Source organism: Physeter macrocephalus, chromosome 14 (assembly GCF_002837175.3).
Source record: "Physeter macrocephalus isolate SW-GA chromosome 14, ASM283717v5, whole genome shotgun sequence".
Classification (NCBI taxonomy): Eukaryota; Metazoa; Chordata; class Mammalia; order Artiodactyla; family Physeteridae; genus Physeter; species Physeter macrocephalus.
In genome coordinates, this window is record NC_041227.1 from 77,352,800 (window position 1) to 77,364,414 (window position 11,615).

General features: G+C 41.8%; 1 protein-coding gene across 6 annotated transcripts in view; it reads left to right on the top strand.

The window, feature by feature from the left end:
• The window catches only part of RBAK (RB associated KRAB zinc finger), a 31,470-nt gene that overhangs the window by 2,903 nt on the left and 16,952 nt on the right, over window positions 1-11,615 (top strand). For all 6 annotated transcript variants that reach the window (XR_003683150.2, XM_028499792.1, XM_028499795.1 and 3 more), the window contains 2 exons: window positions 9,762-9,888; window positions 10,154-10,249. Coding sequence is in view for 5 of the 6 variants with exons in the window: in XM_028499792.1 (XP_028355593.1) it covers window positions 9,762-9,888; window positions 10,154-10,249 (223 nt within the window). In the remaining variant the exon portion in view is untranslated. The remainder of the gene's footprint in view (window positions 1-9,761; window positions 9,889-10,153; window positions 10,250-11,615) is intronic.

Consider the following 11,615-nt stretch of genomic DNA (forward strand, 5'->3'; position numbering starts at 1 on the left):
TGGCCCGTGAGCCATGGCCGCTGAGCCTGCGCGTCCGGAGCCTGTGCTCCGCAACGGGAGAGGCCGCAGCAGAGGGAGGCCCGCATACCACAAAAAAAAAAAAAAAAATCCTTTAGAAAAAATTCACTTGTATTTCTGTATGTATCTTTAAACAATAATGAGTCTTTTAAAAAGTGGGTGGGGATAACCCACAGTACCATTTTTCCTTAATATCAGTGTTCAAAGTTTTACAATTTTCTACGTTTTTCAGTTTTTTCTTTTCAACGAGGATACAAATAGAGCCCATATGTTGCAGTTGATTAGCCTTGAATTGTGTTGACTGCATTGCAGTTTTTTTAGTTTTAACATATATTTTTTTCTGAACCGTTTGATAGTGTGTGTCATGCCCCTTTACCCTGTAATGTCTCAGTTGTATCTCCTAAGATCAAGAATATTTTCTTATGTATGCTTGCCAGAGGTAACTGAATTCAGGAAAATTTACATTGATATAATACTTTATTTATTTTTTCAAAAAATTTTTAAAATTTATTTATTTTGGCTGTGCCGTGTCTTAGTTGCGGCATGCAGACTCTGAGTTGCATCATACAGGCTTCTTAGTTGCGGCATGCATGCGGGATCTAGTTCCCCAACCAGGGATCGAACCCAGACCCCCTGCATTGGGAGTCTTACACACTGGACCACCAGGCAAGTTCCTGATATAATACTTTATTTTTATTTATTTATTTTTATTTATTTATTTATTTTTGGCTGCGTCAGGTCTTAGTTGTGGTGAGCGGGCTCTTTGTTGTGGTGCGTGGGCTTCTCTCTAGTTGTGGCATGGGGGTTTTCTCTTCTCTAGTTGTGGCACACTGGCTTCAGGGCGTGTCGGCTCTCTAGCTGTGGTGCTCCGGTTTCAGAGCGTGTGGGCTCTGTAGTTTGCGGCACGAGGGTTCTAGTTGAGGTGCCCGAGCTGAGTACTTGTGGTGCGTGGGTTTAGTTGCCCTGCGGCATGTGGGATCTTAGTTCCCTGACCAGAGATCGAACCCACGTCCCCTGCATTGTTAAGGTGGATTCTTTACCACTGGACCACCGGGGAAGTCCCCTTGATATAATACCTTAATCTACAGTTCATCCAGTCATCCAACTTCCAGTTTTGTCAGTTTTCCCAGTAATTCCCTTTATAGCAATTTTTTATTTTTGATGGAGGATGCAGTCCGGAATTATGAATTGCATTTAGTTTTCATGCTTTTTAAGTCTGTTTAATATGGATTAGTTTCTCAATGCCATTATAGTAATTGAAGAATACAGGCCAATTATTTTGTAGAATTCTTTGAATTTATGTTTCCCGATGTTTTTTCATAGATTTAGATGGTGATTTTTCGGCAGGAACACTACATAAATAATGACTTTTTTAAGATTTATGACCCAGTATAGGGTCTCTCTCGGAGAAGTTCCACGTGCACTTGAGAAGGGTGCCTGTTCTGCTCTCGGTGGGTGGAGTGTTCTCTAAATGTCAGTAACATCAAGTTGGGAATGTTTGGCAGGTGCACCATATCCTTGCTAACCTTCTGCCGACTTGTCCCATGAGTCGTGAGAGAGTGGGAATTGAAACCTGCGATTGTGTTTTGTCCGTTTCTCCTTGCAATTCTGTCAGTTTTTGCTTCATGAATTTTGTGAAAAGATACCTAACCATTTAAGATTATTACGTCCTCTTGATTAATTAACCACCTTGTTGTTGTGAATTGGCCTCCTTTATCCTGGTAATGGTCTGTGCTGTGAAATGGAATCTCTGATACTTATAAAGCCACTCCAGCTTTCTTTTGAGAAGTGTTCGTGTGCAGTGTCTTATTGTGTCCTTTTACTTTTAACCTATTTGCATTTTTATATGTAAAGTACAGCACTGTAGACAGCATATAGTTAGGTCTTGTTTTTTTTATCCAATTTGACAATTTCTGTCTGTTAATTGGGGTGTTTGGACCATTTACTTGTAGAGTGAATATTGATACAACCAGTTAGGTTATAGTCTGTTGTCTTTATTTTCTATTTGTCCCATCTTCTTCGTCTTCCTTCTGTTTGATTGACTATTTTTTGTGATTCCATTTTATATCCTTTGTTGGGTTATTAGCCATAACACTTGTTATTTTAGTGGGTGCTTTAGTGTTTATAGTATGTAGCTTTAATTTATTATAGTTTATCTTCAAGTAATATGCCTGATCACTTAGCTGCAGTTCCATTTCTCCCATCTTGGTCTTTATACTGTTGTTGCATTTTATTTTTACAGGTAATACCAATCCCACAATACATTGGGTTTTTTGTTGTTGTTTGTTTTTTGTCAAACCGAGTGGCTAGTGTGATCTCAGTTCCCCGACCAGGGATCGAACCTGGGCCCCTGCAGTTAAAGTTCTGAGTTCTACCACGGGACCACCAGGGAATTCCCGATACATTGTCATTTTTAATTAATCTTTTAAAGAGATTTAAATAATGAGAGAAAATACATGGTTACCATTTCTGGTGCTTCATTCTGTTGTGTGATCCACATCTGATCCACATTTTTATCTGCTGTCATTTTCCTTCTGCCTGAAGGACTTTCTTTAACATTTCTTCTAGTTGATAATGAATTCTTATGGCTCTTGTATGTCTGAAAATATCTTTATTTTGCCTTCACTTTTAAAGAGATTATTGCTGGTTTTTTTATCCTCCAGTACTTTAAATGTGTTCCTCCACTGGCTTCTTGCTTACATTGATTCCAAGAGAAATCTGATGTCATCCTCATCTTTGTTCCTCTGTATATAACGTGTCTTTATTTATTTTTTTTAATCACTAGTTTTTAGCCATTTGATTTTGATACATCTTGGTGAAGGCATGCCTAGTTTTATTGTGCTTCACAATGTGTCCAAGAACAAGGAGAAGCATTCCATTTGTTCAGGTCTACTTCTCTGTCTTTCAGGAGTGTTTTAAAAATTTTCTAGTATAGATTTTGTATATTTCTTATTAAGAATTTTTTTCTGTTGCTATTGTAAACTGTGTGTACACTTGAATTACATCTTTTTACTCCTTTTTACATAATGAGGGCTGTTGCTTTTATGTGTGTTGATTATATATTATGTTACCTAACAGAGTTCTTTTTATTGATTTGGTTCCATTGTTGATTCTCTGAGTTTTGTAGGTATAGTATATCATCTGTGAATAGAAATAGTTTCACTTTTTCTTATTGATTATTAGGCCTTTAATTGTTTTCTCTGATTGGAGATAATGAGCATTTTGCCTTGTTTCTAATCTTTGTGAGAATGTGTGTATTGTTTACCCATTAAGTAAGTTCTGGCTTTAGAACTAAGAGGGCTGAAGCATAGATATGTGTTTGTGTCTAGACTTAACAGAGTGTATGTATGTACCCGTGTGTATATGTATCACACGTACTGTGCACATTAAGGTATGAGTATGTGTATACGTAGGTATATTCATGTTGGTGAAGTATCCATCAGTTCCTATTTTCTTGAGTTTTTTTTTTTTTTAATTACGTATGCGTTTGAATATTGTCAGAGGTCTTTTCAGCATCTTCGGAAATGTAAGATTTTTCTTCTTAGGTATGTTATAATGGCATATTGTATTAATGGATTTCCAAATATTAAACCAGTCTATATGCTTGGAATAAGTCCTGTTTAGATAATTACATATTTTCTTTTCAATGTGGTATTGGATTTTGTTTGCTAATATTTCATTTTGGATACTTGTGTTGATAGAAGCAATTTTGATATGTAGTTTATTTGCTGGATTGATCAGTCTTCTAACCCCTGCCACTTCTTGCCTTCTGGACTGCCTTAACCCAGAAGGTTCTTACTTCCTGTAGGTGATGTTAAAGCTCATTTGGCTTGCCTTGGGTTAATCTTAGGCTCTCTTGGGGAATCTCAGCTGTGAGACCTGCACAGATGTGGCTGTACCAGTGGGTGGAATCCCTTTATAAACAATAGGATAATAGAACGTGTTTACTGAGCACTTCCCTTCCAAAATACAAGTTAAATGTTTACAGTCCCAACAAGTGCTCCTTCCAACAACTGAGAACCCATTTTGCTGGTCATTCAGTGAGGTTTTTCTACATCCCCATGTTCGTCTTTGTTGGAGCTCTTGGGTTTCAGTGGAGTATGTCACTGACTGTTTTAAGGAAACTGTTTTCTTCAACAAAAATGGTCTTGCTTTTCTGAAAATACCTTTATAGTGTCTTTAGGCTTAAATGATAGTTTGGCTTGGTGTACAGTTCTAGGTTCAAAATCCTTTTTCTTTAAAAGTTGTGGGCGTTCTCCATTGTTTTCTCTTGGTTGAGACTTAGAATGTCAGTTGCCAGGGTAACTAGTGTATTTTTTTCCCTCTGTAACTTTTTAGGATTCCCCCACCCCCTTTTCTTTTTCTTTTTTTTGGCTGTGCAGCTTGCGAGATGCCAGCTCCCCAACCAGGGATTGAACCCGGGCCCCCGTAGCAAAAGCGCCAAGTCCCAACCATCGGACCACCAGGGAGTTCCCTCTAATTTTTAAATTTTGGATGTTTTATCAGGAAATTTCTTGATCTGTTTGTTTCCCCAGTATTTTTCTTTGCAGATTATATGACCCCTTTTGATGATGTTTTGTTTTGTTTGTTTATTTATTTTTATGATCTTCACCTCAGGAATCATTTTCCATTCTGCCTTTGATGATTTTTTGTTCATCCTCTATAATCTCTTTCTGAAAATGTTGAATCTGTTGGATCTGGCTTCAATATCTCAAAATTTCATCATTTCAATTTCTTGTTTTCAGAGAGATTTCCTAAGTTATCTATTCTATGTCCCATTTATTATTCAAGCTTCTTACTTGAGGATTTTTTTAAAATTCAACAATCCAGTCTTTAATTTCTAAGTATTCTCCAGTGGCTTTTTCATAGCAGAATGTTCTCATTTTCTGGAAGGACTATCCTGTTTAATTTATTAAAAAGAATAGATCAGTAGACACAAATGCAAGTTGTTTCCTTTGTGAATTTGGTTCAGTCATTGTTGAGTTGTTCATCCTGATGCTTATCCTTTATTTATGTTGTTTTCTCGATTAGCTGATGTTTCTTAATTTTTTAATTTCACTTTTTGAGAGAATAATTACTAATAACGAATGTGAACATACTCAACCCATGACCCCATTTCATTTCTCTTTTCTTTGTGGAGGGGATGGCTGCAGAAGCTCTGTAAGGGAGTGGGTAGGGGTGTGTAATTAAAGAGGCATCACTGCATTTTTTTTTCCTTCCACTTTTTTTTTTGTGGTAAAATACACATAACATAAATTTAGTATCCTAACCTTTTTTTTTTAACATTTTTATTGGAGTATAATTGCTTTACAAGGGTGTGTTAGTTTCTGCTTTATAACAAAATGAATCAGCTATATGGATACATATATCCTCATATCTCCTCCCTCTTGCGTCTCCCTCCCACCCACCCATCCTAACCATTTTTAAGTGTACAGTACAGTAGTGTTAAGGTAACCATTTTTTAAGTGTACAGTAGAGTGATATTAAGGCCATTCATAATGTTGTGCAGTCATCACCACCATCCACCTCGAGAGTGTTTCTCATCTTCCAGAACTGACACTCTGCCCCCGGTAAACACTAACTTCCCATTTCTCCCTTCCCAGCCCCTGGCAACCACCATTTTACTCTCTGTCTCTAGGATTTTGACTAAATACCTCATCTAAGCGGAATCCTACAGTATTTGTCCTTCCATGACTGGCTCATTTCACTCCGCTTAATGTCCTTAAAGTTCGCTCATGTGGTAGCAGATGTCAGAATTTCCTGCCTTTTCAAGGCTGAATCATACTCCACTGTGTATGTATATCACATTTTGTTAACCATTTGTCCATCGATGGACACTTGGGTTATTCCCACATTTTAGCTATTGTGAATAATGCTGCTGTGAACCTAGGTATACAGATACCTCTTTTAAGTCTTTGTTTTCATTTTTGGGGGGTATAGACCCAGAAGTGGAATTGCTGGATCATATCTTAATTCTGTTTTTCATTATTTGAGGAACCACCATGGTGTTTTCTACGGCAGCTGCACCATTTTACATTTTCATTAACAGTGCACAAGCGTTCCAGTTTCTCCAACACTTGTAATTTTCTCGGTTTTTTGATAGTAGCCATCCTAATGGGTATGAGGTGGTATCTCATAGTTTTGATTTTCATTTCCCTAATTATTAGTGATGTTCAGCATCTTTTTCATATGCTTATTGGTCATTTGTAAAACTTCTTTGGAGAAATGTCTATTCAAGTGCTTTGCCCATTTTTCAAAATTTTATTTTATTTATTTCGATTTGCCTGTTTTAAAGTTGTTTTTGTTGTTGAGTTTTAGGAGTTCTCTGTATATTCTAGATTTTTTTAAATTAATTTTTATTGGAGTATAAATTTACAGTGTTGTGTTAGATTCTGCTGTACAGCAAAGTGAATCAGGTATACGTATACATATATCCCCTGTTTTTTGGATTTCCTTCCCACTTAGGTTACCACAGAGCATTGAGTAGAGTTCCCTGTGATGTACAGTAGGTTCTCATTAGTTATCTGTTTTATACGTATTAGTGTATATATGTCAATCCCAATCTCCCAATTCATCCTATCTCCCTCTACCCCCTTGGTATCCATACATTCTTTACATCTGTGTCTCTATTTCTGCTTTGCACATAAGTTCATCTGTATCATTTTTCTAGATTCCACATGTAAGTGATATCATATGATGTTTGTTTTTCTCTTTGTGACTTCACTCTGTCTGGCAGTCTCTAGGTCCATCCACGTCTCTGCAAATGGCACAATTTTGTTCCTTTTTATGGCTGAGTGATATTCCATTGTATATATGTACCACATCTTCTTTATCCATTCCTCTGTTGATGGACATTTAGCTTACTTCCGTGTCCTGGCTGTTGTAAATAGTGCTGCAGTGAACATTGGGGTGCATGTATCTTTTTGAATTACGGTTTTCTCCAGGTATATGCCCAGGAGTGGGATTGCTGGGTCATATGGTAGTTCTATTTTTGGTTTTTAAGGAACCTTCATACTGTTCTCCATAGTGGCTGTATCAATTTACATTCCCACCAACAGTGTAAGAGGGTTCCCTTTTCTCCACACCCTCTCCAGCATTTATTGTTTTTTTTTAATTTTTAAAAAATTTATTCTATTTATTTATTTTTGGCTGCATTGGGTCTTCATTGCTGTGTGTGGGCTTTCTCTAGTTGCGGTGAATGGGGGCTACTCTTGGTTGCGGTAGCTTCTCTTGTGGAGCACGGGCTCTAGGTGCGCGGGATTCTGTAGTTGTGGCTTGTGAGCTCTAGAGCGCAGGCTCAGCAGTTGTGGCGCACGGGCTTAGTTGCTCCGCAGCATGTGGGATCTTCCTGGCCCAGGGCTCGAACCCGTGTCCCCTACATTGACAGGCGGATTCTTAACCACTGCGCCACCAGGGAAGCTCTCCAGCATTTATTGTTTGTAGATTTTTTGATGATGGCCATTCTGACCGGTGTGAGGTGATACCTCATTGTAGTTTTGACTTGCATTTCTCTAATAATTAGTGATATTGAGCATGTTTTCATGTGTTCTTACACCCATTTTTTTTTAATTTTTTTATTTATTTTTGCTGTGTTGGGTCTCCGTTTCTGTGTGAGGGCTTTCTCTAGTTGTGGCAAGCGGGGGCCAGTCTTCATCACGGCGCGTGGGCCTCTCACTGTCGCAGCCTCTCCTGTCGCAGAGCACAAGCTCCAGACGCGCAGGCTCAGTAGTTGTGGCTCACGGGCCCAGTTGCTCCGCAGCATGTGGGAACCTCCCAGACCAGGACTCGAACCCGTGTCCCCTGCATTAGCAGGCAGATTCTCAACCACTGTGCCACCAGGGAAGCCCCGCCACCCATTTTTTGATAGGGTTGTTTTTTTTGATATTGAGCTGTATGAGCTGCTTTTAATCCCTTGTCAGTTGCTTCATTTGCAAATATTTTCTCCCATTCCGAGGGTTGTCTTTTCATCTTGTTTATGGTTTCCTTTTATATATTCTAGATACTGACCCCTTAGCAGATACGTGATTTGCAAATATTTTCTCCCGTTTCGTGATCTCCCTTATTCCTTGTCGACTGTGTCTTCTGTTGCACAGAACCTGTGGGCACCACTGCATTTTGAACTGGTGGCAAGTCGGCAGACAAGGTTAAGTTGCTCAGGTGCTTTATGGTGAGAGTAGTCTTCTAAGAGTTGCTTTAGGAGAAACGTCCATGTCCAACATGGAAACAGTTGGCTCTTTGTCCAGACGTGCCTGACATAGTCTTGGGTTGCACCTCCTTTCCTGGTGTCCTGTCAGGTTTATCCTTTGTCCCAGACAGCAGTTTTCCATTTGGACAGTGAATGTGTGAATCACCCTCATTGCACGGGTCTGAAGAGTGGTACCGGCTCCACCTCTGGCCCCCGAGCCCACAGCTAGGGGGCAGTCGGCACAGTCTGAGTGGACCTGGCTGCTCTGTGCGATGAGAACAGGAAGCCTCTCAAGCTGCTTGGTTGATTGTGTGAGTTATTCCTCTGTCAACCAGCCACTCTACTGCTGCAGGAACCCTAGGCCCTCTTGATGGGCCTGGAGATTTTCCAGGGCTCTGGTGGCGAGCCTGCTGTCACTTTTGCTGCAATCTCGCCTCTGCCCCTGTGTGAGTGTGTTCCGTGGTCCTGGTTTCTCATCTGCTTTACTCGATAAATCAAGAATTTCCTCAAAAAAATTCCTGCTGTTGGTAACTTCTGTGTTCCAGTGCTCTTATGAGAACACGACTTTTATATTTCTTTGAAGTGGGCTTTTTGGGGTTTTGTCTTGTTTTTGAGGCAGGAAAGAATTGGGCTGGCCAAAATGTTTGTTTGGGTTTCCTGAACGAACGTTTTGGCCAACCCAATACTTGCATATGTTTGTTTACTCTCTTGAATTAGAGGCAACTCGTCCAAAAGCTGCCCTCGAGAAAGTGCCTTCTTGGTCTCTGCCCTGTGCCAACCTCTTAAATAATGGTGCTGCTGCAGGTTTTGCCGTGGGTACTTTTTACACTGCGTCCTCTTCTTTCCCCTGAATCCTGTAGAACACCCAGCTGAGCCTGCGGAGCCCAGTCTGCCAACATAAAATTAAAATAGTTTACTTCTCTCGTGTTAGACCATGCTCCACCTTGTACGTATCACTCTGATAATAACTCGGGCAGTCTTTCAAGCAACAAATTTTCATTGCTGCCACAATGAGATGTTCGAGATACCACTTGAAGGAAGTACTAGAAAACTTAGCCAAGCAGATGGCTCCAGGTAGCCGGCTGTAAGAATGGAGGGGCCAGAGGATGAAAGAGTTGAACCGGGATGGCCCGAGTCCTGGGCCGCGCCAGCATGAGAAGGTAGGGGGACGAGGCCCAGCCAGCAGAGGCTGCTGAAGAGGAGCGACGAGGAGAGAAATGCCCGTGTTCACTTAGCCAGTGTCTCCTCGCCGGGCTGTGAGCCCTTTGAGTGAGAGCAGGAGTGGTGGTTCATTAACTTACGTCCCCAGAACTCAGATACTTCAGTTGCAAAATTGGAGCTCTTTTTTTTTGGTTTGAGAGGTTTTTTGGCTGGTTCGTTTGACACATTAAGGAACCCAAAGGCAGTGTGTTTCTAATATGGCTTGTTTTCCTCCCACGATCTGTAACAACAGTGAGGTTTTCAGGGTCCGCAGCTGACTTTCCCGGTGAGCTGGGTGAGCTCTTCCCCCCCTAAGTCTTCTCCACGTCACCCAGTTCCCATCACGGTGCCATTGCAGGGGCCGGTGTCATTCACGGACGTGGCCGTGGACTTCACCCAGGAGGAGTGGCAGCAGCTGGACCCTGATGAGAAGACAACCTACCGGGACGTGATGCTGGAGAACTACAGCCACCTGGTCTCCGTGGGTGAGCAGAGCCTGCTTTCTGAGTTCCTGCTCTGCGGGGGCTTCCAGTTTACGGATTTTATGCTTGACTTCGAAGAAATCAGTGATGAGACTGTTTATTTCTTTCTGGGCACCAGATAAAGTATTTATTTGCTTCTCGATCAAAAGGTTCTGATTTTGATTTGGTGCAAAATAGACGCTTTATTTTGTGGCCTCTGAGGCAGCACCTTCTACTCAGAGACCCAGAGCCGAGCAGCAGGTCCAAGTCGGCTCTTTCTCATCCACAGGGTACGACAGCACCAAACCGAACGTGATCCTCAAGTTGGAGCAGGGAGAGGAGCCTTGGGCAGCAGATGGCGAGTTCCCGCGGCAGTCTCACCCAGGTGAGGTGGTGGAGAGTGAATTTGTAAATGGTCGCTCCAGTCCTCTGCAGTGACCGCAGGTGCCCTGAATCGCACCTGCTGGCACCAATAGCACTTGCCCTCCACCATGTAGGCGCACGCTCCCTTTCTGATTTTGCACCGGGCTTACGTTTTACAGGATTTCCGTGTCTTCTAGGACTGAGGGTGCATTCGCTCCCTCTTCTTCTCATACTGTCCGTGACTAACCTCCCTATTATCACAGAATTCCTTTGTTTTCAGGCACTCAAAAGTCTGACAGATAAGTTAACTGGAGACTTTCCTGGTCATTCTTTTTATCTTCCATTTCCTTTCCTTCCTTGCTGTGAAACGCCTCCAGCTTGTGTTCCGCCCCAGTTTCATGCCCCCCTCTAGGCCCTCAGACACCCAGCGTGGTCCCCTCCCTACGCTTGTGGGTCGGCCCCTCCTCGCCGTGGGTGCACTGGTCACTGTCCCTGAAGCCCATCCTCGGTGACTCGGTGACACAGCACGAGTTGGGCCGTCCTCTTTCCCAAGTGCTCCTTCCTGTCCCGTCTGTCTGCCCATCCCCGTGTCGGCAGCAGATGTTCAGGAAGAGTTTATTTCGTCAGTGAATTCCCATTCTTCTCTGGCCTCCTCAGGAGCCCCTAGGACCTGTCTTCCACTTCTTTAGTCTTCTTTGTATCCCATAAAAGGGTTCATCTACCCTCAACTTTGAAGACTTTTTTATTTATGTTGCTCATCCAAATTGATACCCGACATCTGTAACCTGTAGCCTCTTTAACTCTTACCTGACAGAACAATAGCACAGGAAGGATCGTCCACTTCCTTCTTCCTTAGCACATCTGATGATAAACTATGACCTTTCCAAACCACGAATTCTGTGCATCTTCCCCAAGTCCCTTAATTTATTATGTTGTACTTGTCTTTTCTGTCTTGTTCCTGTTTTTTGTCTTTTATGAAATGCCTTAAAATTTTTCTGCACGCTCTCAGTTTTTCGACATTGGTATAAACAGTATTTTCTCATACATACCTGGATTACAGTGAATCCTATTTGGAAATTGCAAAATCTATTCATTTGAAACATCCAGTTGATCTTATCACGAGGCTCAGAAGATAAGCCTATAACTATTCTGTTTCTTAAGTGGAATTTAAATTCTCCTCAATGCCCCACAGTGTGGTGCAATGTTGCATATCAAAATGAATGTCCTGTTTCCCCCAACTCTTGTCAAATGCCATTTGGTCTAGATTTCTTTTCTTGTTTTTTTTTTCTTGATTCAACCCCTCTCCTCCGCTCCCCCACCCCCCGGCCCGGCGGCCGCGGCTGAGGCTGCTCCGGCTCCTCCCCCTTCCCGAGGCTGGGAGGCCGACT